At 36.4% G+C, this 20749-nt stretch overlaps 12 protein-coding genes across 12 annotated transcripts; 8 read left to right on the plus strand and 4 right to left on the minus strand.

Annotated features, from left to right (window-relative positions):
* Positions 1-980: 980 nt before the first annotated feature.
* LOC134685489 (histone H2B-like) lies at positions 981-1355 on the minus strand. Its single transcript, XM_063545246.1, has one exon. The coding sequence runs from the start codon at positions 1353-1355 to the stop codon at positions 981-983; it is 375 nt and encodes a 124-aa protein (XP_063401316.1).
* Positions 1356-1638: 283 nt separating this feature from the next.
* LOC134684445 (histone H2A) lies at positions 1639-2016 on the plus strand. The gene has a single exon (XM_063543729.1). It carries the CDS (start codon positions 1639-1641, stop codon positions 2014-2016), a length of 378 nt encoding a protein of 125 aa, XP_063399799.1.
* Positions 2017-3363: 1347 nt separating this feature from the next.
* Positions 3364-3847, plus strand: LOC134685485 (histone H3). Its single transcript, XM_063545243.1, has one exon. The coding sequence runs from the start codon at positions 3437-3439 to the stop codon at positions 3845-3847; it is 411 nt and encodes a 136-aa protein (XP_063401313.1). The 5' UTR covers positions 3364-3436.
* Positions 3848-5527: 1680 nt separating this feature from the next.
* On the plus strand, positions 5528-5839 carry LOC134685494 (histone H4). Its single transcript, XM_063545252.1, has one exon. The coding sequence runs from the start codon at positions 5528-5530 to the stop codon at positions 5837-5839; it is 312 nt and encodes a 103-aa protein (XP_063401322.1).
* A 754-nt stretch (positions 5840-6593) lies between these two features.
* Positions 6594-6968, minus strand: LOC134685490 (histone H2B-like). Its single transcript, XM_063545247.1, has one exon. It carries the CDS (start codon positions 6966-6968, stop codon positions 6594-6596), a length of 375 nt encoding a protein of 124 aa, XP_063401317.1.
* Positions 6969-7251: 283 nt separating this feature from the next.
* On the plus strand, positions 7252-7629 carry LOC134684446 (histone H2A). Its single transcript, XM_063543730.1, has one exon. It carries the CDS (start codon positions 7252-7254, stop codon positions 7627-7629), a length of 378 nt encoding a protein of 125 aa, XP_063399800.1.
* A 1420-nt stretch (positions 7630-9049) lies between these two features.
* LOC134684447 (histone H3) lies at positions 9050-9460 on the plus strand. The gene has a single exon (XM_063543731.1). It carries the CDS (start codon positions 9050-9052, stop codon positions 9458-9460), a length of 411 nt encoding a protein of 136 aa, XP_063399801.1.
* Positions 9461-11138: 1678 nt separating this feature from the next.
* LOC134684449 (uncharacterized) lies at positions 11139-17063 on the plus strand. Its single transcript, XM_063543732.1, has 4 exons — positions 11139-11445; positions 12870-13201; positions 14586-15063; positions 16744-17063. The coding sequence occupies exons 1-4, from the start codon at positions 11139-11141 to the stop codon at positions 17061-17063; spliced, it is 1437 nt and encodes a 478-aa protein (XP_063399802.1).
* LOC134685491 (histone H2B-like) lies at positions 12205-12579 on the minus strand. Its single transcript, XM_063545248.1, has one exon. It carries the CDS (start codon positions 12577-12579, stop codon positions 12205-12207), a length of 375 nt encoding a protein of 124 aa, XP_063401318.1.
* Positions 17064-17817: 754 nt separating the features above from the next.
* Positions 17818-18192, minus strand: LOC134684450 (histone H2B-like). The gene has a single exon (XM_063543733.1). It carries the CDS (start codon positions 18190-18192, stop codon positions 17818-17820), a length of 375 nt encoding a protein of 124 aa, XP_063399803.1.
* Positions 18193-18475: 283 nt separating this feature from the next.
* LOC134684451 (histone H2A) lies at positions 18476-18853 on the plus strand. Its single transcript, XM_063543734.1, has one exon. The coding sequence runs from the start codon at positions 18476-18478 to the stop codon at positions 18851-18853; it is 378 nt and encodes a 125-aa protein (XP_063399804.1).
* A 1420-nt stretch (positions 18854-20273) lies between these two features.
* LOC134684452 (histone H3) lies at positions 20274-20684 on the plus strand. Its single transcript, XM_063543736.1, has one exon. The coding sequence runs from the start codon at positions 20274-20276 to the stop codon at positions 20682-20684; it is 411 nt and encodes a 136-aa protein (XP_063399806.1).
* The last annotated feature ends 65 nt before the right edge of the window (positions 20685-20749 follow it).

Below are 20749 nucleotides of genomic sequence, written 5' to 3' on the forward strand. Positions count from 1 at the left end.
TATCACCAAACCAGCAATCCGTCGTTTAGCAAGACGAGGTGGTGTCAAACGTATCTCTGGTCTTATCTACGAAGAAACACGTGGTGTCTTGAAAGTCTTTTTGGAAAATGTCATCCGTGATGCTGTCACATACACTGAGCATGCAAAGAGGAAAACTGTCACCGCCATGGATGTTGTCTACGCCCTGAAACGTCAAGGCCGTACCCTTTACGGATTCGGAGGTTAAACAGCCAGCTGAAAAATACAAATACAACGGCCCTTTTCAGGGCCACCAACATTTTTCAAAAAGAATCTGCATTTGTTGTACTTAAAAAGAAAACCATAGCTTTCTCCTGTCCAACTTTCTTTACTTTCCTTTTTCTTTTATTCGTTTATTTTTTTTAATTTCTTTTCACTATTTTTATTTAAGCCTATTAAAAAAAGACCAGCAAGGCTTTGGATACAATATGATTCCTGATTTTTGAATGTAAATAACATTTTTATTCTTTATTTCATATGTATTCTTTTATGTAAAAGATATATTGCTGATTTTTCCTCCATTGTCAAACTCTAGTTATATTGTTTTTATATCCTAAAACAATCCCCCTCCCCCTTTTTTCTCTCTGTCGACGTATGTGTGAATTTAATCTGTTCGTGATATTTTTTTATATAATGTTTCAATACATATTCAAGTATAGTTCGATTCTAGACCCCCTCCCCCCCAAAAAAAGAGGGAAGAAATGTATAACCCGTGAAAAGGTTAAATTCTGGTGTATGTATATTTTTTCAAATCGGCTAATAAAATGAAGAATAAAGAAGAGAAAAGAAGAAAGAAAGAAAGAAAGACAAAAAGACAGAATTCAGATATAAATAAATTTGTCATTTTGGGGTGGGACACAGCTTCATTTAGAAGTTTGTTATGTACAACAATAATAAGACTCTTTTTGAAAAATATTGGTGGCCCTGAAAAGGGCCGTTTGTGAAGTTAAACTTCTCGTTGTTTACTTGCTGCTGGTGTACTTTGTGACGGCTTTGGTACCTTCACTGACAGCGTGCTTGGCCAATTCACCGGGTAGGAGCAGACGAACTGCAGTCTGGATCTCCCGAGATGTGATGGTAGATCTCTTGTTGTAGTGAGCGAGACGGGAAGCTTCTGCAGCGATTCTCTCAAAGATATCGTTGACAAAACTGTTCATGATAGACATAGCCTTTGAGGATACTCCAGTGTCTGGGTGCACCTGTCTCAAGACTTTGTAGATGTAGATGGCATAGGATTCTCTCCTCTTCCTCCTCCTTTTCTTGTCACCGCCGGGTCTGGCAGTCTTTGCCTTTGTTACGGCCTTTTTGGCTCCTTTGGTTCCAACTTTTGGTGGCATTTTTGACAGATGTATACTCTCTGAAATGTAATCAGTGAATGATGGCCGTAAATAAAAATTTCTATTTATACTCGGCAAAACGGATTGAAAGTTTTTACTTAACGCGAACTTCGGAGAGAGCACCTTCTAACATTCAACCTAACTACCTGGAAGAAGCGATGATTTGATTGGTTTAGAACTGAAACATCTTTCAATCCGTTTTGCGGGTATAAATAGTAAAATACCACCTAACGGGGTAATCATTGTTTATACTTGTTCAAGTCAAACAACGTATTAAATCAAAATGTCAGGACGAGGAAAAGGAGGAAAAGCAAAAGCAAAGGCAAAGTCTAGGTCATCCCGTGCCGGACTTCAGTTCCCAGTAGGTCGTATCCACAGACTTTTGAGGAAAGGAAACTACGCCGAGAGAGTTGGTGCCGGAGCACCAGTCTACCTTGCCGCTGTCTTGGAATACTTAGCAGCTGAGGTTTTGGAGTTGGCAGGAAATGCTGCCCGTGACAACAAGAAGAGCAGAATCATCCCCCGTCATCTCCAGTTGGCCATCAGAAACGACGAAGAATTGAACAAACTTCTCTCTGGTGTAACCATTGCACAAGGTGGTGTTTTACCAAACATCCAGGCTGTACTTCTGCCAAAGAAGACACAGAAAGCTGCCAAGTAAAGTCAACACTACAGAAACTTCACTTACAACGGCCCTTTTCAGGGCCACCAACATTTTTCAAAAAGAATCTGACTTTGTTGTGCAATCTCAAACATAGCTCACTCCCTCCATTTCTCTTGTCTTTATCTCTTTATTTTTCCTTTTCTTTATAAACAGCATACAGATGTCTACTTTCTTATTATATATATAACAATATTTGATGTGGAAAAAAAATGAAGAACAGTACGAGTTTCTTTTTTTCCCCTATAAAAGTCCAAGAAAATAAACAACTATATATAAACGTAGATTCGATGAAAATGCGCAAGCACGAGAGGAAGAAAAACTCATAGTTGTTAGTGGTCAATATTGCATATATTTTTGGTGTAAATTTAGTTGCAGTCCTATATATTATACTATATAAGCACACACATTACAATCTATGACCTTATTTTTATATAATATATATTCGTTCGTTCGTTCGTTCGTTCGTTCGTTCGTTCGTTCGTTCGTTCGTTCGTTCGTTGTCTGTCTAACTGTGATCTATGTGAATTCTTTTCTTCCTCTTCTGCTGTCACATTCTCTTAGATATATAATATATATTTTGTATTCCTATACAAAGTACTTATGCGTATGTTTATAGTTGTGTAGATTATTTTTTAGCTCAAATCCTTTGTATTTGCAAAATTCGTATATAAACAATAAAGAATACTTCAACAATGTGCAAGTTTCCCAGTATGCGTGCAGTATACTATATAGAGAATATCATGGCTTTACATGATACAGAGACTAGAGAATACAGACACTGTATAGCTAGAGAGAACACAAAGACTATAGAGAGGATAAAAAGTGTTCTCTTTGTTTTAAGACACTGAGACGAGTGACAATTGTGTACTATAGTAAGCATGTCTATACGAGAAACTGGCTACACACACTAAGAAAACGGCTGCATTTCTATACCACTGGCTATTGATGAAAATGGATGGATGATGTTTTTTTTTCTCTTTTTCTTCTTCTATTTTGCTCTTTAATTTACATTTCCTGTCAATTATTAATTTCGTGTCAGACTGTTGATTAAACAATTATTTATTATTTGAATAAAGATTATTATTAAGTTCTGCATTACTCTTGATTATTATTTTTTTTGGTCTTATGTCAAATTTTCGCTGACACTATCAGAATAGAAACAAATTGTGCCAATTGTTAGCTTGGGGTGAACAATCTTTAGCTTCAGTCCAAAAAGGGATCGAAAGCTGTGAAAGTAACTTCCAGATCAGTCCAATCATAATACAGAGATTTCAACCAATCAACGTGAGTTTTATTACCCCGAAAGGCCAATCAGTGTCGTGTTTGCAAACATTGCGGCTAGCACAAATACACTAACATTCGAAGTTTCAAAGTATTCTGTCGTGTAATCGTAGATTTTCACAGAGAACATATCGCAATGGCTCGTACAAAGCAGACCGCCCGTAAATCCACTGGAGGAAAAGCTCCAAGAAAACAACTTGCCACCAAGGCCGCCCGTAAGAGCGCACCTGCCACTGGTGGAGTAAAGAAGCCACATAGATACAGGCCAGGAACAGTCGCTCTTCGTGAGATCAGAAGATACCAGAAAAGTACTGAACTCCTCATCAGGAAACTCCCCTTCCAGAGATTAGTTCGTGAAATTGCTCAAGACTTCAAGACTGATCTACGTTTCCAGAGCTCTGCCGTTATGGCCCTCCAGGAAGCCAGTGAAGCTTACCTCGTTGGTCTTTTCGAGGACACCAACTTGTGTGCAATCCACGCCAAGAGAGTCACCATCATGCCCAAAGACATCCAGTTGGCTCGCAGAATCCGTGGAGAACGTGCTTAAACTGACCTTTACTCTATACAATAACGGCCCTTTTAAGGGCCACCAATATTTTCCAAAAAGAGTCTGAATATGTTGTACATCAAAATCAAAAATAGCTGAAACCCCCTCTCCACATCTTTCTTTATTTTTCTTTCTCTCCACATCTCTCTTTATTCTTCTTTCTTATTATCTTTTTTTTTTGCACTTAAGATTAGACAAGTCAGGTTACTGTATTGATAGGAGAAAAATATAGAGAAACTTATTTCAAAACATGCAAAGAAAATAAATAAAAGGATAAATAGAGAGAGAGACATACATATTTTTTATTTATCTAATTCTTCCAAATCCTTCGGGAAAAAACAAGAATGTTATACATTTTCTGGTATACCCTCCTGAAAAAATTAACATACATGTATACATTTAAATAAAAAAAAAAAGGTAAGAAAAAACATACTCCAAGAACAATACAATCCATCTTCTAATTACAGAATTATTAAAATGTATTTCTTTCTAATTTCTGTGGTTATATTTTTCTCTAAATTGCATTTTTCTCGGTCTTATTTTCTCACTTATTTTTTAGATGCTTTTTGTATGTAATTTTTACTCATATTGTGTATTCTACTGTGACAACATGAGAAGATTCAATTATTTTATATTTCTGAAATATATTTTCGGTACGGGTCCAAGTAGTCCACCTTAAATTCTCATTGAAAACTTTGTCTCCATCAATTGTGTGTTACAGAAAGAACTTTTTCTTGAATACCTTTATTTTGTGCTTAAAATGCATCTATTTTGGGTGCTCTATGTGCCTTATAAATGATGTGAACATGTGTGCGGATGAATCTTTTTTTCCCATTGGTGGAGAAAAATAGACAAGGCGCAATAATTCATTCATTCAATGATGTACCAATTGTGGTATTTAAAAAGTGAGGCTGCACTGTGTACATTTCAAAAACCTATGACTACATGTATAAAGTAGCTGCTAAATTTAGAAAGATTCCTAATTAGTTGTTAAAAGATGAGCATTGATTGTATACATGTAATAATAACATGTTTGAAATGTGAATTTCCCGGGACATCTTTATTGAAACTGGTAAAGGTGATTTTGAGAAAAATTATCATGCACACCTGTTTTTATTTACAAGTCTATCTGTCCATGCTTAAATAACTGACTGGTATGCTGTAGATTAGTTTTGCTTTTACTCTCTTAAGTCTGCAGAGCTGCAGTGGACTATCTCTGAAACTGTATCTTTTGAACAAGAAAAATACTGTATAAAAAGATTTTCTTTAAACTAATTGTTTTTATATTGCAATTGCACATTGTTAACTCCTGCTTATGTATGCAGTGTGATATGTTCTTGTATTTTAAGTAAAAGGAAATAAATCTCTTTCACATTGGAAAATATAAGAAGTATTAATTGATGATGGAGATCATTAGTTATTTGGTCCATCTCTTATAATCTTTGTATTTTTATTTGTATACAGTTTGAAATATTTTATTTTCACATATTTTCAGAGAAGTGGATTGAAAGTGTACAGAATTCCTACAGAGTTACCTCCCCGATTTAGACGAAAACAACCAATCAGGTCCAACCTATCAAAAATTCAGTGGTATTTCTTTTAGGGCCGCGTTCATCAGATATATAGCATAATTTGGATATAGTTGTCATTCGTTTTATCGAACTTCAAAAAGCAAACAACATGTCAGGAAGAGGTAAAGGAGGAAAAGGTCTAGGTAAAGGAGGCGCCAAACGTCACAGGAAGGTGTTGCGTGATAATATCCAAGGTATCACCAAACCAGCAATCCGTCGTTTAGCAAGACGAGGTGGTGTCAAACGTATCTCTGGTCTTATCTACGAAGAAACACGTGGTGTCTTGAAAGTCTTTTTGGAAAATGTCATCCGTGATGCTGTCACATACACTGAGCATGCAAAGAGGAAAACTGTCACCGCCATGGATGTTGTCTACGCCCTGAAACGTCAAGGCCGTACCCTTTACGGATTCGGAGGTTAAACAGCCAGCTGAAAAATACAAATACAACGGCCCTTTTCAGGGCCACCAACATTTTTCAAAAAGAATCTGCATTTGTTGTACTTAAAAAGAAAACCATAGCTTTCTCCTGTCCAACTTTCTTTACTTTCCTTTTTCTTTTATTCGTTTATTTTTTTTAATTTCTTTTCACTATTTTTATTTAAGCCTATTAAAAAAAGACCAGCAAGGCTTTGGATACAATATGATTCCTGATTTTTGAATGTAAATAACATTTTTATTCTTTATTTCATATGTATTCTTTTATGTAAAAGATATATTGCTGATTTTTCCTCCATTGTCAAACTCTAGTTATATTGTTTTTATATCCTAAAACAATCCCCCTCCCCCTTTTTTCTCTCTGTCGACGTATGTGTGAATTTAATCTGTTCGTGATATTTTTTTATATAATGTTTCAATACATATTCAAGTATAGTTCGATTCTAGACCCCCTCCCCCCCAAAAAAAGAGGGAAGAAATGTATAACCCGTGAAAAGGTTAAATTCTGGTGTATGTATATTTTTTCAAATCGGCTAATAAAATGAAGAATAAAGAAGAGAAAAGAAGAAAGAAAGAAAGAAAGACAAAAAGACAGAATTCAGATATAAATAAATTTGTCATTTTGGGGTGGGACACAGCTTCATTTAGAAGTTTGTTATGTACAACAATAATAAGACTCTTTTTGAAAAATATTGGTGGCCCTGAAAAGGGCCGTTTGTGAAGTTAAACTTCTCGTTGTTTACTTGCTGCTGGTGTACTTTGTGACGGCTTTGGTACCTTCACTGACAGCGTGCTTGGCCAATTCACCGGGTAGGAGCAGACGAACTGCAGTCTGGATCTCCCGAGATGTGATGGTAGATCTCTTGTTGTAGTGAGCGAGACGGGAAGCTTCTGCAGCGATTCTCTCAAAGATATCGTTGACAAAACTGTTCATGATAGACATAGCCTTTGAGGATACTCCAGTGTCTGGGTGCACCTGTCTCAAGACTTTGTAGATGTAGATGGCATAGGATTCTCTCCTCTTCCTCCTCCTTTTCTTGTCACCGCCGGGTCTGGCAGTCTTTGCCTTTGTTACGGCCTTTTTGGCTCCTTTGGTTCCAACTTTTGGTGGCATTTTTGACAGATGTATACTCTCTGAAATGTAATCAGTGAATGATGGCCGTAAATAAAAATTTCTATTTATACTCGGCAAAACGGATTGAAAGTTTTTACTTAACGCGAACTTCGGAGAGAGCACCTTCTAACATTCAACCTAACTACCTGGAAGAAGCGATGATTTGATTGGTTTAGAACTGAAACATCTTTCAATCCGTTTTGCGGGTATAAATAGTAAAATACCACCTAACGGGGTAATCATTGTTTATACTTGTTCAAGTCAAACAACGTATTAAATCAAAATGTCAGGACGAGGAAAAGGAGGAAAAGCAAAAGCAAAGGCAAAGTCTAGGTCATCCCGTGCCGGACTTCAGTTCCCAGTAGGTCGTATCCACAGACTTTTGAGGAAAGGAAACTACGCCGAGAGAGTTGGTGCCGGAGCACCAGTCTACCTTGCCGCTGTCTTGGAATACTTAGCAGCTGAGGTTTTGGAGTTGGCAGGAAATGCTGCCCGTGACAACAAGAAGAGCAGAATCATCCCCCGTCATCTCCAGTTGGCCATCAGAAACGACGAAGAATTGAACAAACTTCTCTCTGGTGTAACCATTGCACAAGGTGGTGTTTTACCAAACATCCAGGCTGTACTTCTGCCAAAGAAGACACAGAAAGCTGCCAAGTAAAGTCAACACTACAGAAACTTCACTTACAACGGCCCTTTTCAGGGCCACCAACATTTTTCAAAAAGAATCTGACTTTGTTGTGCAATCTCAAACATAGCTCACTCCCTCCATTTCTCTTGTCTTTATCTCTTTATTTTTCCTTTTCTTTATAAACAGCATACAGATGTCTACTTTCTTATTATATATATAACAATATTTGATGTGGAAAAAAAATGAAGAACAGTACGAGTTTCTTTTTTTCCCCTATAAAAGTCCAAGAAAATAAACAACTATATATAAACGTAGATTCGATGAAAATGCGCAAGCACGAGAGGAAGAAAAACTCATAGTTGTTAGTGGTCAATATTGCATATATTTTTGGTGTAAATTTAGTTGCAGTCCTATATATTATACTATATAAGCACACACATTACAATCTATGACCTTATTTTTATATAATATATATTCGTTCGTTCGTTCGTTCGTTCGTTCGTTCGTTCGTTCGTTCGTTCGTTCGTTCGTTGTCTGTCTAACTGTGATCTATGTGAATTCTTTTCTTCCTCTTCTGCTGTCACATTCTCTTAGATATATAATATATATTTTGTATTCCTATACAAAGTACTTATGCGTATGTTTATAGTTGTGTAGATTATTTTTTAGCTCAAATCCTTTGTATTTGCAAAATTCGTATATAAACAATAAAGAATACTTCAACAATGTGCAAGTTTCCCAGTATGCGTGCAGTATACTATATAGAGAATATCATGGCTTTACATGATACAGAGACTAGAGAATACAGACACTGTATAGCTAGAGAGAACACAAAGACTATAGAGAGGATAAAAAGTGTTCTCTTTGTTTTAAGACACTGAGACGAGTGACAATTGTGTACTATAGTAAGCATGTCTATACGAGAAACTGGCTACACACACTAAGAAAACGGCTGCATTTCTATACCACTGGCTATTGATGAAAATGGATGGATGATGTTTTTTTTTCTCTTTTTCTTCTTCTATTTTGCTCTTTAATTTACATTTCCTGTCAATTATTAATTTCGTGTCAGACTGTTGATTAAACAATTATTTATTATTTGAATAAAGATTATTATTAAGTTCTGCATTACTCTTGATTATTATTTTTTTTGGTCTTATGTCAAATTTTCGCTGACACTATCAGAATAGAAACAAATTGTGCCAATTGTTAGCTTGGGGTGAACAATCTTTAGCTTCAGTCCAAAAAGGGATCGAAAGCTGTGAAAGTAACTTCCAGATCAGTCCAATCATAATACAGAGATTTCAACCAATCAACGTGAGTTTTATTACCCCGAAAGGCCAATCAGTGTCGTGTTTGCAAACATTGCGGCTAGCACAAATACACTAACATTCGAAGTTTCAAAGTATTCTGTCGTGTAATCGTAGATTTTCACAGAGAACATATCGCAATGGCTCGTACAAAGCAGACCGCCCGTAAATCCACTGGAGGAAAAGCTCCAAGAAAACAACTTGCCACCAAGGCCGCCCGTAAGAGCGCACCTGCCACTGGTGGAGTAAAGAAGCCACATAGATACAGGCCAGGAACAGTCGCTCTTCGTGAGATCAGAAGATACCAGAAAAGTACTGAACTCCTCATCAGGAAACTCCCCTTCCAGAGATTAGTTCGTGAAATTGCTCAAGACTTCAAGACTGATCTACGTTTCCAGAGCTCTGCCGTTATGGCCCTCCAGGAAGCCAGTGAAGCTTACCTCGTTGGTCTTTTCGAGGACACCAACTTGTGTGCAATCCACGCCAAGAGAGTCACCATCATGCCCAAAGACATCCAGTTGGCTCGCAGAATCCGTGGAGAACGTGCTTAAACTGACCTTTACTCTATACAATAACGGCCCTTTTAAGGGCCACCAATATTTTCCAAAAAGAGTCTGAATATGTTGTACATCAAAATCAAAAATAGCTGAAACCCCCTCTCCACATCTTTCTTTATTTTTCTTTCTCTCCACATCTCTCTTTATTCTTCTTTCTTATTATCTTTTTTTTTTGCACTTAAGATTAGACAAGTCAGGTTACTGTATTGATAGGAGAAAAATATAGAGAAACTTATTTCAAAACATGCAAAGAAAATAAATAAAAGGATAAATAGAGAGAGACATACATATTTTTTATTTATCTAATTCTTCCAAATCCTTCGGGAAAAAACAAGAATGTTATACATTTTCTGGTATACCCTCCTGAAAAAATTAACATACATGTATACATTTAAATAAAAAAAAAAAGGTAAGAAAAAACATACTCCAAGAACAATACAATCCATCTTCTAATTACAGAATTATTAAAATGTATTTCTTTCTAATTTCTGTGGTTATATTTTTCTCTAAATTGCATTTTTCTCGGTCTTATTTTCTCACTTATTTTTTAGATGCTTTTTGTATGTAATTTTTACTCATATTGTGTATTCTACTGTGACAACATGAGAAGATTCAATTATTTTATATTTCTGAAATATATTTTCGGTACGGGTCCAAGTAGTCCACCTTAAATTCTCATTGAAAACTTTGTCTCCATCAATTGTGTGTTACAGAAAGAACTTTTTCTTGAATACCTTTATTTTGTGCTTAAAATGCATCTATTTTGGGTGCTCTATGTGCCTTATAAATGATGTGAACATGTGTGCGGATGAATCTTTTTTTCCCATTGGTGGAGAAAAATAGACAAGGCGCAATAATTCATTCATTCAATGATGTACCAATTGTGGTATTTAAAAAGTGAGGCTGCACTGTGTACATTTCAAAAACCTATGACTACATGTATAAAGTAGCTGCTAAATTTAGAAAGATTCCTAATTAGTTGTTAAAAGATGAGCATTGATTGTATACATGTAATAATAACATGTTTGAAATGTGAATTTCCCGGGACATCTTTATTGAAACTGGTAAAGGTGATTTTGAGAAAAATTATCATGCACACCTGTTTTTATTTACAAGTCTATCTGTCCATGCTTAAATAACTGACTGGTATGCTGTAGATTAGTTTTGCTTTTACTCTCTTAAGTCTGCAGAGCTGCAGTGGACTATCTCTGAAACTGTATCTTTTGAACAAGAAAAATACTGTATAAAAAGATTTTCTTTAAACTAATTGTTTTTATATTGCAATTGCACATTGTTAACTCCTGCTTATGTATGCAGTGTGATATGTTCTTGTATTTTAAGTAAAAGGAAATAAATCTCTTTCACATTGGAAAATATAAGAAGTATTAATTGATGATGGAGATCATTAGTTATTTGGTCCATCTCTTATAATCTTTGTATTTTTATTTGTATACAGTTTGAAATATTTTATTTTCACATATTTTCAGAGAAGTGGATTGAAAGTGTACAGAATTCCTACAGAGTTACCTCCCCGATTTAGACGAAAACAACCAATCAGGTCCAACCTATCAAAAATTCAGTGGTATTTCTTTTAGGGCCGCGTTCATCAGATATATAGCATAATTTGGATATAGTTGTCATTCGTTTTATCGAACTTCAAAAAGCAAACAACATGTCAGGAAGAGGTAAAGGAGGAAAAGGTCTAGGTAAAGGAGGCGCCAAACGTCACAGGAAGGTGTTGCGTGATAATATCCAAGGTATCACCAAACCAGCAATCCGTCGTTTAGCAAGACGAGGTGGTGTCAAACGTATCTCTGGTCTTATCTACGAAGAAACACGTGGTGTCTTGAAAGTCTTTTTGGAAAATGTCATCCGTGATGCTGTCACATACACTGAGCATGCAAAGAGGAAAACTGTCACCGCCATGGATGTTGTCTACGCCCTGAAACGTCAAGGCCGTACCCTTTACGGATTCGGAGGTTAAACAGCCAGCTGAAAAATACAAATACAACGGCCCTTTTCAGGGCCACCAACATTTTTCAAAAAGAATCTGCATTTGTTGTACTTAAAAAGAAAACCATAGCTTTCTCCTGTCCAACTTTCTTTACTTTCCTTTTTCTTTTATTCGTTTATTTTTTTTAATTTCTTTTCACTATTTTTATTTAAGCCTATTAAAAAAAGACCAGCAAGGCTTTGGATACAATATGATTCCTGATTTTTGAATGTAAATAACATTTTTATTCTTTATTTCATATGTATTCTTTTATGTAAAAGATATATTGCTGATTTTTCCTCCATTGTCAAACTCTAGTTATATTGTTTTTATATCCTAAAACAATCCCCCTCCCCCTTTTTTCTCTCTGTCGACGTATGTGTGAATTTAATCTGTTCGTGATATTTTTTTATATAATGTTTCAATACATATTCAAGTATAGTTCGATTCTAGACCCCCTCCCCCCCAAAAAAAGAGGGAAGAAATGTATAACCCGTGAAAAGGTTAAATTCTGGTGTATGTATATTTTTTCAAATCGGCTAATAAAATGAAGAATAAAGAAGAGAAAAGAAGAAAGAAAGAAAGAAAGACAAAAAGACAGAATTCAGATATAAATAAATTTGTCATTTTGGGGTGGGACACAGCTTCATTTAGAAGTTTGTTATGTACAACAATAATAAGACTCTTTTTGAAAAATATTGGTGGCCCTGAAAAGGGCCGTTTGTGAAGTTAAACTTCTCGTTGTTTACTTGCTGCTGGTGTACTTTGTGACGGCTTTGGTACCTTCACTGACAGCGTGCTTGGCCAATTCACCGGGTAGGAGCAGACGAACTGCAGTCTGGATCTCCCGAGATGTGATGGTAGATCTCTTGTTGTAGTGAGCGAGACGGGAAGCTTCTGCAGCGATTCTCTCAAAGATATCGTTGACAAAACTGTTCATGATAGACATAGCCTTTGAGGATACTCCAGTGTCTGGGTGCACCTGTCTCAAGACTTTGTAGATGTAGATGGCATAGGATTCTCTCCTCTTCCTCCTCCTTTTCTTGTCACCGCCGGGTCTGGCAGTCTTTGCCTTTGTTACGGCCTTTTTGGCTCCTTTGGTTCCAACTTTTGGTGGCATTTTTGACAGATGTATACTCTCTGAAATGTAATCAGTGAATGATGGCCGTAAATAAAAATTTCTATTTATACTCGGCAAAACGGATTGAAAGTTTTTACTTAACGCGAACTTCGGAGAGAGCACCTTCTAACATTCAACCTAACTACCTGGAAGAAGCGATGATTTGATTGGTTTAGAACTGAAACATCTTTCAATCCGTTTTGCGGGTATAAATAGTAAAATACCACCTAACGGGGTAATCATTGTTTATACTTGTTCAAGTCAAACAACGTATTAAATCAAAATGTCAGGACGAGGAAAAGGAGGAAAAGCAAAAGCAAAGGCAAAGTCTAGGTCATCCCGTGCCGGACTTCAGTTCCCAGTAGGTCGTATCCACAGACTTTTGAGGAAAGGAAACTACGCCGAGAGAGTTGGTGCCGGAGCACCAGTCTACCTTGCCGCTGTCTTGGAATACTTAGCAGCTGAGGTTTTGGAGTTGGCAGGAAATGCTGCCCGTGACAACAAGAAGAGCAGAATCATCCCCCGTCATCTCCAGTTGGCCATCAGAAACGACGAAGAATTGAACAAACTTCTCTCTGGTGTAACCATTGCACAAGGTGGTGTTTTACCAAACATCCAGGCTGTACTTCTGCCAAAGAAGACACAGAAAGCTGCCAAGTAAAGTCAACACTACAGAAACTTCACTTACAACGGCCCTTTTCAGGGCCACCAACATTTTTCAAAAAGAATCTGACTTTGTTGTGCAATCTCAAACATAGCTCACTCCCTCCATTTCTCTTGTCTTTATCTCTTTATTTTTCCTTTTCTTTATAAACAGCATACAGATGTCTACTTTCTTATTATATATATAACAATATTTGATGTGGAAAAAAAATGAAGAACAGTACGAGTTTCTTTTTTTCCCCTATAAAAGTCCAAGAAAATAAACAACTATATATAAACGTAGATTCGATGAAAATGCGCAAGCACGAGAGGAAGAAAAACTCATAGTTGTTAGTGGTCAATATTGCATATATTTTTGGTGTAAATTTAGTTGCAGTCCTATATATTATACTATATAAGCACACACATTACAATCTATGACCTTATTTTTATATAATATATATTCGTTCGTTCGTTCGTTCGTTCGTTCGTTCGTTCGTTCGTTCGTTCGTTCGTTCGTTGTCTGTCTAACTGTGATCTATGTGAATTCTTTTCTTCCTCTTCTGCTGTCACATTCTCTTAGATATATAATATATATTTTGTATTCCTATACAAAGTACTTATGCGTATGTTTATAGTTGTGTAGATTATTTTTTAGCTCAAATCCTTTGTATTTGCAAAATTCGTATATAAACAATAAAGAATACTTCAACAATGTGCAAGTTTCCCAGTATGCGTGCAGTATACTATATAGAGAATATCATGGCTTTACATGATACAGAGACTAGAGAATACAGACACTGTATAGCTAGAGAGAACACAAAGACTATAGAGAGGATAAAAAGTGTTCTCTTTGTTTTAAGACACTGAGACGAGTGACAATTGTGTACTATAGTAAGCATGTCTATACGAGAAACTGGCTACACACACTAAGAAAACGGCTGCATTTCTATACCACTGGCTATTGATGAAAATGGATGGATGATGTTTTTTTTTCTCTTTTTCTTCTTCTATTTTGCTCTTTAATTTACATTTCCTGTCAATTATTAATTTCGTGTCAGACTGTTGATTAAACAATTATTTATTATTTGAATAAAGATTATTATTAAGTTCTGCATTACTCTTGATTATTATTTTTTTTGGTCTTATGTCAAATTTTCGCTGACACTATCAGAATAGAAACAAATTGTGCCAATTGTTAGCTTGGGGTGAACAATCTTTAGCTTCAGTCCAAAAAGGGATCGAAAGCTGTGAAAGTAACTTCCAGATCAGTCCAATCATAATACAGAGATTTCAACCAATCAACGTGAGTTTTATTACCCCGAAAGGCCAATCAGTGTCGTGTTTGCAAACATTGCGGCTAGCACAAATACACTAACATTCGAAGTTTCAAAGTATTCTGTCGTGTAATCGTAGATTTTCACAGAGAACATATCGCAATGGCTCGTACAAAGCAGACCGCCCGTAAATCCACTGGAGGAAAAGCTCCAAGAAAACAACTTGCCACCAAGGCCGCCCGTAAGAGCGCACCTGCCACTGGTGGAGTAAAGAAGCCACATAGATACAGGCCAGGAACAGTCGCTCTTCGTGAGATCAGAAGATACCAGAAAAGTACTGAACTCCTCATCAGGAAACTCCCCTTCCAGAGATTAGTTCGTGAAATTGCTCAAGACTTCAAGACTGATCTACGTTTCCAGAGCTCTGCCGTTATGGCCCTCCAGGAAGCCAGTGAAGCTTACCTCGTTGGTCTTTTCGAGGACACCAACTTGTGTGCAATCCACGCCAAGAGAGTCACCATCATGCCCAAAGACATCCAGTTGGCTCGCAGAATCCGTGGAGAACGTGCTTAAACTGACCTTTACTCTATACAATAACGGCCCTTTTAAGGGCCACCAATATTTTCCAAAAAGAGTCTGAATATGTTGTACATCAAAATCAAAAATAGCTGAAACCCCCTCTCCACATCTTTCTTTATTTTTCTTTCTCTCCACATCTCTCTTTATTCTTCTTTCTTATTATCTTTTTTTTTTGCACTTAAGATTAGACAAGTCAGGTTACTGTATTGATAGGAGAAAAATATAGAGAAACTTATTTCAAAACATGCAAAGAAAATAAATAAAAGGATAAATAGAGAGAGAGACATACATATTTTTTATTTATCTAATTCTTCCAAATCCTTCGGGAAAAAACAAGAATGTTATACATTTTCTGGTATACCCTCCTGAAAAAATTAACATACATGTATACATTTAAATAAAAAAAAAAAGGTAAGAAAAAACATACTCCAAGAACAATACAATCCATCTTCTAATTACAGAATTATTAAAATGTATTTCTTTCTAATTTCTGTGGTTATATTTTTCTCTAAATTGCATTTTTCTCGGTCTTATTTTCTCACTTATTTTTTAGATGCTTTTTGTATGTAATTTTTACTCATATTGTGTATTCTACTGTGACAACATGAGAAGATTCAATTATTTTATATTTCTGAAATATATTTTCGGTACGGGTCCAAGTAGTCCACCTTAAATTCTCATTGAAAACTTTGTCTCCATCAATTGTGTGTTACAGAAAGAACTTTTTCTTGAATACCTTTATTTTGTGCTTAAAATGCATCTATTTTGGGTGCTCTATGTGCCTTATAAATGATGTGAACATGTGTGCGGATGAATCTTTTTTTCCCATTGGTGGAGAAAAATAGACAAGGCGCAATAATTCATTCATTCAATGATGTACCAATTGTGGTATTTAAAAAGTGAGGCTGCACTGTGTACATTTCAAAAACCTATGACTACATGTATAAAGTAGCTGCTAAATTTAGAAAGATTCCTAATTAGTTGTTAAAAGATGAGCATTGATTGTATACATGTAATAATAACATGTTTGAAATGTGAATTTCCCGGGACATCTTTATTGAAACTGGTAAAGGTGATTTTGAGAAAAATTATCATGCACACCTGTTTTTATTTACAAGTCTATCTGTCCATGCTTAAATAACTGACTGGTATGCTGTAGATTAGTTTTGCTTTTACTCTCTTAAGTCTGCAGAGCTGCAGTGGACTATCTCTGAAACTGTATCTTTTGAACAAGAAAAATACTGTATAAAAAGATTTTCTTTAAACTAATTGTTTTTATATTGCAATTGCACATTGTTAACTCCTGCTTATGTATGCAGTGTGATATGTTCTTGTATTTTAAGTAAAAGGAAATAAATCTCTTTCACATTGGAAAATATAAGAAGTATTAATTGATGATGGAGATCATTAGTTATTTGGTCCATCTCTTATAATCTTTGTATTTTTATTTGTATACAGTTTGAAATATTTTATTTTCACATATTTTCAGAGAAGTGGATTGAAAGTGTACAGAATTCCTACAGAGTTACCTCCCCGATTTAGACGAAAACAACCAATCAGGTCCAACCTATCAAAAATTCAGTGGTATTTCTTTTAGGGCCGCGTTCATCAGATATATAGCATAATTTGGATATAGTTGTCATTCGTTTTATCGAACTTCAAAAAGCAAACAACATGTCAGGAAGAGGTAAAGGAGGAAAAGGTCTAGGTAAAGGAGGCGCCAAACGTCACAGGAAGGTGTTGCGTGATAATATCCAAGGTATCACCAAACCAGCAATCCGTCGTTTAGCAAGACGAGGTGGTGTCAAACGTATCTCTGGTCTTATCTACGAAGAAACACGTGGTGTCTTGAAAGTCTTTTTGGAAAATGTCATCCGTGATGCTGTCACATACACTGAGCATGCAAAGAGGAAAACTGTCACCGCCATGGATGTTGTCTACGCCCTGAAACGTCAAGGCCGTACCCTTTACGGATTCGGAGGTTAAACAGCCAGCTGAAAAATACAAATACAACGGCCCTTTTCAGGGCCACCAACATTTTTCAAAAAGAATCTGCATTTGTTGTACTTAAAAAGAAAACCATAGCTTTCTCCTGTCCAACTTTCTTTACTTTCCTTTTTCTTTTATTCGTTTATTTTTTTTAATTTCTTTTCACTATTTTTATTTAAGCCTATTAAAAAAAGACCAGCAAGGCTTTGGATACAATATGATTCCTGATTTTTGAATGTAAATAACATTTTTATTCTTTATTTCATATGTATTCTTTTATGTAAAAGATATATTGCTGATTTTTCCTCCATTGTCAAACTCTAGTTATATTGTTTTTATATCCTAAAACAATCCCCCTCCCCCTTTTTTCTCTCTGTCGACGTATGTGTGAATTTAATCTGTTCGTGATATTTTTTTATATAATGTTTCAATACATATTCAAGTATAGTTCGATTCTAGACCCCCTCCCCCCCAAAAAAAGAGGGAAGAAATGTATAACCCGTGAAAAGGTTAAATTCTGGTGTATGTATATTTTTTCAAATCGGCTAATAAAATGAAGAATAAAGAAGAGAAAAGAAGAAAGAAAGAAAGAAAGACAAAAAGACAGAATTCAGATATAAATAAATTTGTCATTTTGGGGTGGGACACAGCTTCATTTAGAAGTTTGTTATGTACAACAATAATAAGACTCTTTTTGAAAAATATTGGTGGCCCTGAAAAGGGCCGTTTGTGAAGTTAAACTTCTCGTTGTTTACTTGCTGCTGGTGTACTTTGTGACGGCTTTGGTACCTTCACTGACAGCGTGCTTGGCCAATTCACCGGGTAGGAGCAGACGAACTGCAGTCTGGATCTCCCGAGATGTGATGGTAGATCTCTTGTTGTAGTGAGCGAGACGGGAAGCTTCTGCAGCGATTCTCTCAAAGATATCGTTGACAAAACTGTTCATGATAGACATAGCCTTTGAGGATACTCCAGTGTCTGGGTGCACCTGTCTCAAGACTTTGTAGATGTAGATGGCATAGGATTCTCTCCTCTTCCTCCTCCTTTTCTTGTCACCGCCGGGTCTGGCAGTCTTTGCCTTTGTTACGGCCTTTTTGGCTCCTTTGGTTCCAACTTTTGGTGGCATTTTTGACAGATGTATACTCTCTGAAATGTAATCAGTGAATGATGGCCGTAAATAAAAATTTCTATTTATACTCGGCAAAACGGATTGAAAGTTTTTACTTAACGCGAACTTCGGAGAGAGCACCTTCTAACATTCAACCTAACTACCTGGAAGAAGCGATGATTTGATTGGTTTAGAACTGAAACATCTTTCAATCCGTTTTGCGGGTATAAATAGTAAAATACCACCTAACGGGGTAATCATTGTTTATACTTGTTCAAGTCAAACAACGTATTAAATCAAAATGTCAGGACGAGGAAAAGGAGGAAAAGCAAAAGCAAAGGCAAAGTCTAGGTCATCCCGTGCCGGACTTCAGTTCCCAGTAGGTCGTATCCACAGACTTTTGAGGAAAGGAAACTACGCCGAGAGAGTTGGTGCCGGAGCACCAGTCTACCTTGCCGCTGTCTTGGAATACTTAGCAGCTGAGGTTTTGGAGTTGGCAGGAAATGCTGCCCGTGACAACAAGAAGAGCAGAATCATCCCCCGTCATCTCCAGTTGGCCATCAGAAACGACGAAGAATTGAACAAACTTCTCTCTGGTGTAACCATTGCACAAGGTGGTGTTTTACCAAACATCCAGGCTGTACTTCTGCCAAAGAAGACACAGAAAGCTGCCAAGTAAAGTCAACACTACAGAAACTTCACTTACAACGGCCCTTTTCAGGGCCACCAACATTTTTCAAAAAGAATCTGACTTTGTTGTGCAATCTCAAACATAGCTCACTCCCTCCATTTCTCTTGTCTTTATCTCTTTATTTTTCCTTTTCTTTATAAACAGCATACAGATGTCTACTTTCTTATTATATATATAACAATATTTGATGTGGAAAAAAAATGAAGAACAGTACGAGTTTCTTTTTTTCCCCTATAAAAGTCCAAGAAAATAAACAACTATATATAAACGTAGATTCGATGAAAATGCGCAAGCACGAGAGGAAGAAAAACTCATAGTTGTTAGTGGTCAATATTGCATATATTTTTGGTGTAAATTTAGTTGCAGTCCTATATATTATACTATATAAGCACACACATTACAATCTATGACCTTATTTTTATATAATATATATTCGTTCGTTCGTTCGTTCGTTCGTTCGTTCGTTCGTTCGTTCGTTCGTTCGTTCGTTGTCTGTCTAACTGTGATCTATGTGAATTCTTTTCTTCCTCTTCTGCTGTCACATTCTCTTAGATATATAATATATATTTTGTATTCCTATACAAAGTACTTATGCGTATGTTTATAGTTGTGTAGATTATTTTTTAGCTCAAATCCTTTGTATTTGCAAAATTCGTATATAAACAATAAAGAATACTTCAACAATGTGCAAGTTTCCCAGTATGCGTGCAGTATACTATATAGAGAATATCATGGCTTTACATGATACAGAGACTAGAGAATACAGACACTGTATAGCTAGAGAGAACACAAAGACTATAGAGAGGATAAAAAGTGTTCTCTTTGTTTTAAGACACTGAGACGAGTGACAATTGTGTACTATAGTAAGCATGTCTATACGAGAAACTGGCTACACACACTAAGAAAACGGCTGCATTTCTATACCACTGGCTATTGATGAAAATGGATGGATGATGTTTTTTTTTCTCTTTTTCTTCTTCTATTTTGCTCTTTAATTTACATTTCCTGTCAATTATTAATTTCGTGTCAGACTGTTGATTAAACAATTATTTATTATTTGAATAAAGATTATTATTAAGTTCTGCATTACTCTTGATTATTATTTTTTTTGGTCTTATGTCAAATTTTCGCTGACACTATCAGAATAGAAACAAATTGTGCCAATTGTTAGCTTGGGGTGAACAATCTTTAGCTTCAGTCCAAAAAGGGATCGAAAGCTGTGAAAGTAACTTCCAGATCAGTCCAATCATAATACAGAGATTTCAACCAATCAACGTGAGTTTTATTACCCCGAAAGGCCAATCAGTGTCGTGTTTGCAAACATTGCGGCTAGCACAAATACACTAACATTCGAAGTTTCAAAGTATTCTGTCGTGTAATCGTAGATTTTCACAGAGAACATATCGCAATGGCTCGTACAAAGCAGACCGCCCGTAAATCCACTGGAGGAAAAGCTCCAAGAAAACAACTTGCCACCAAGGCCGCCCGTAAGAGCGCACCTGCCACTGGTGGAGTAAAGAAGCCACATAGATACAGGCCAGGAACAGTCGCTCTTCGTGAGATCAGAAGATACCAGAAAAGTACTGAACTCCTCATCAGGAAACTCCCCTTCCAGAGATTAGTTCGTGAAATTGCTCAAGACTTCAAGACTGATCTACGTTTCCAGAGCTCTGCCGTTATGGCCCTCCAGGAAGCCAGTGAAGCTTACCTCGTTGGTCTTTTCGAGGACACCAACTTGTGTGCAATCCACGCCAAGAGAGTCACCATCATGCCCAAAGACATCCAGTTGGCTCGCAGAATCCGTGGAGAACGTGCTTAAACTGACCTTTACTCTATACAATAACGGCCCTTTTAAGGGCCACCAATATTTTCCAAAAAGAGTCT

Source organism: Mytilus trossulus, chromosome 9 (assembly GCF_036588685.1).
Source record: "Mytilus trossulus isolate FHL-02 chromosome 9, PNRI_Mtr1.1.1.hap1, whole genome shotgun sequence".
Classification (NCBI taxonomy): domain Eukaryota; kingdom Metazoa; phylum Mollusca; class Bivalvia; order Mytilida; family Mytilidae; genus Mytilus; species Mytilus trossulus.

What these genes read in the sequence shown, in the direction of transcription:
- LOC134685491 (XM_063545248.1), bottom strand. Translation starts at nt 12,579, where the DNA reads ATGCCACCAAAAGTTGGAACCAAAGGAGCCAAAAAGGCCGTAACAAAG.
- LOC134684446 (XM_063543730.1), top strand. Translation starts at nt 7,252, where the DNA reads ATGTCAGGACGAGGAAAAGGAGGAAAAGCAAAAGCAAAGGCAAAGTCT.
- LOC134684451 (XM_063543734.1), top strand. Translation starts at nt 18,476, where the DNA reads ATGTCAGGACGAGGAAAAGGAGGAAAAGCAAAAGCAAAGGCAAAGTCT.
- LOC134684447 (XM_063543731.1), top strand. Translation starts at nt 9,050, where the DNA reads ATGGCTCGTACAAAGCAGACCGCCCGTAAATCCACTGGAGGAAAAGCT.
- LOC134684445 (XM_063543729.1), top strand. Translation starts at nt 1,639, where the DNA reads ATGTCAGGACGAGGAAAAGGAGGAAAAGCAAAAGCAAAGGCAAAGTCT.
- LOC134685485 (XM_063545243.1), top strand. Translation starts at nt 3,437, where the DNA reads ATGGCTCGTACAAAGCAGACCGCCCGTAAATCCACTGGAGGAAAAGCT.
- LOC134685490 (XM_063545247.1), bottom strand. Translation starts at nt 6,968, where the DNA reads ATGCCACCAAAAGTTGGAACCAAAGGAGCCAAAAAGGCCGTAACAAAG.
- LOC134684450 (XM_063543733.1), bottom strand. Translation starts at nt 18,192, where the DNA reads ATGCCACCAAAAGTTGGAACCAAAGGAGCCAAAAAGGCCGTAACAAAG.
- LOC134684452 (XM_063543736.1), top strand. Translation starts at nt 20,274, where the DNA reads ATGGCTCGTACAAAGCAGACCGCCCGTAAATCCACTGGAGGAAAAGCT.
- LOC134685489 (XM_063545246.1), bottom strand. Translation starts at nt 1,355, where the DNA reads ATGCCACCAAAAGTTGGAACCAAAGGAGCCAAAAAGGCCGTAACAAAG.
- LOC134685494 (XM_063545252.1), top strand. Translation starts at nt 5,528, where the DNA reads ATGTCAGGAAGAGGTAAAGGAGGAAAAGGTCTAGGTAAAGGAGGCGCC.
- LOC134684449 (XM_063543732.1), top strand. Translation starts at nt 11,139, where the DNA reads ATGTCAGGAAGAGGTAAAGGAGGAAAAGGTCTAGGTAAAGGAGGCGCC. An exon ending in TTTTACCAAACATCCAGGCT is followed by an intron (nt 13,202 to 14,585) that starts GTACTTCTGCCA and finishes CATTGCGGCTAG; the next exon opens with CACAAATACACTAACATTCG. An exon ending in TCGCAGAATCCGTGGAGAAC is followed by an intron (nt 15,064 to 16,743) that starts GTGCTTAAACTG and finishes AACTTCAAAAAG; the next exon opens with CAAACAACATGTCAGGAAGA.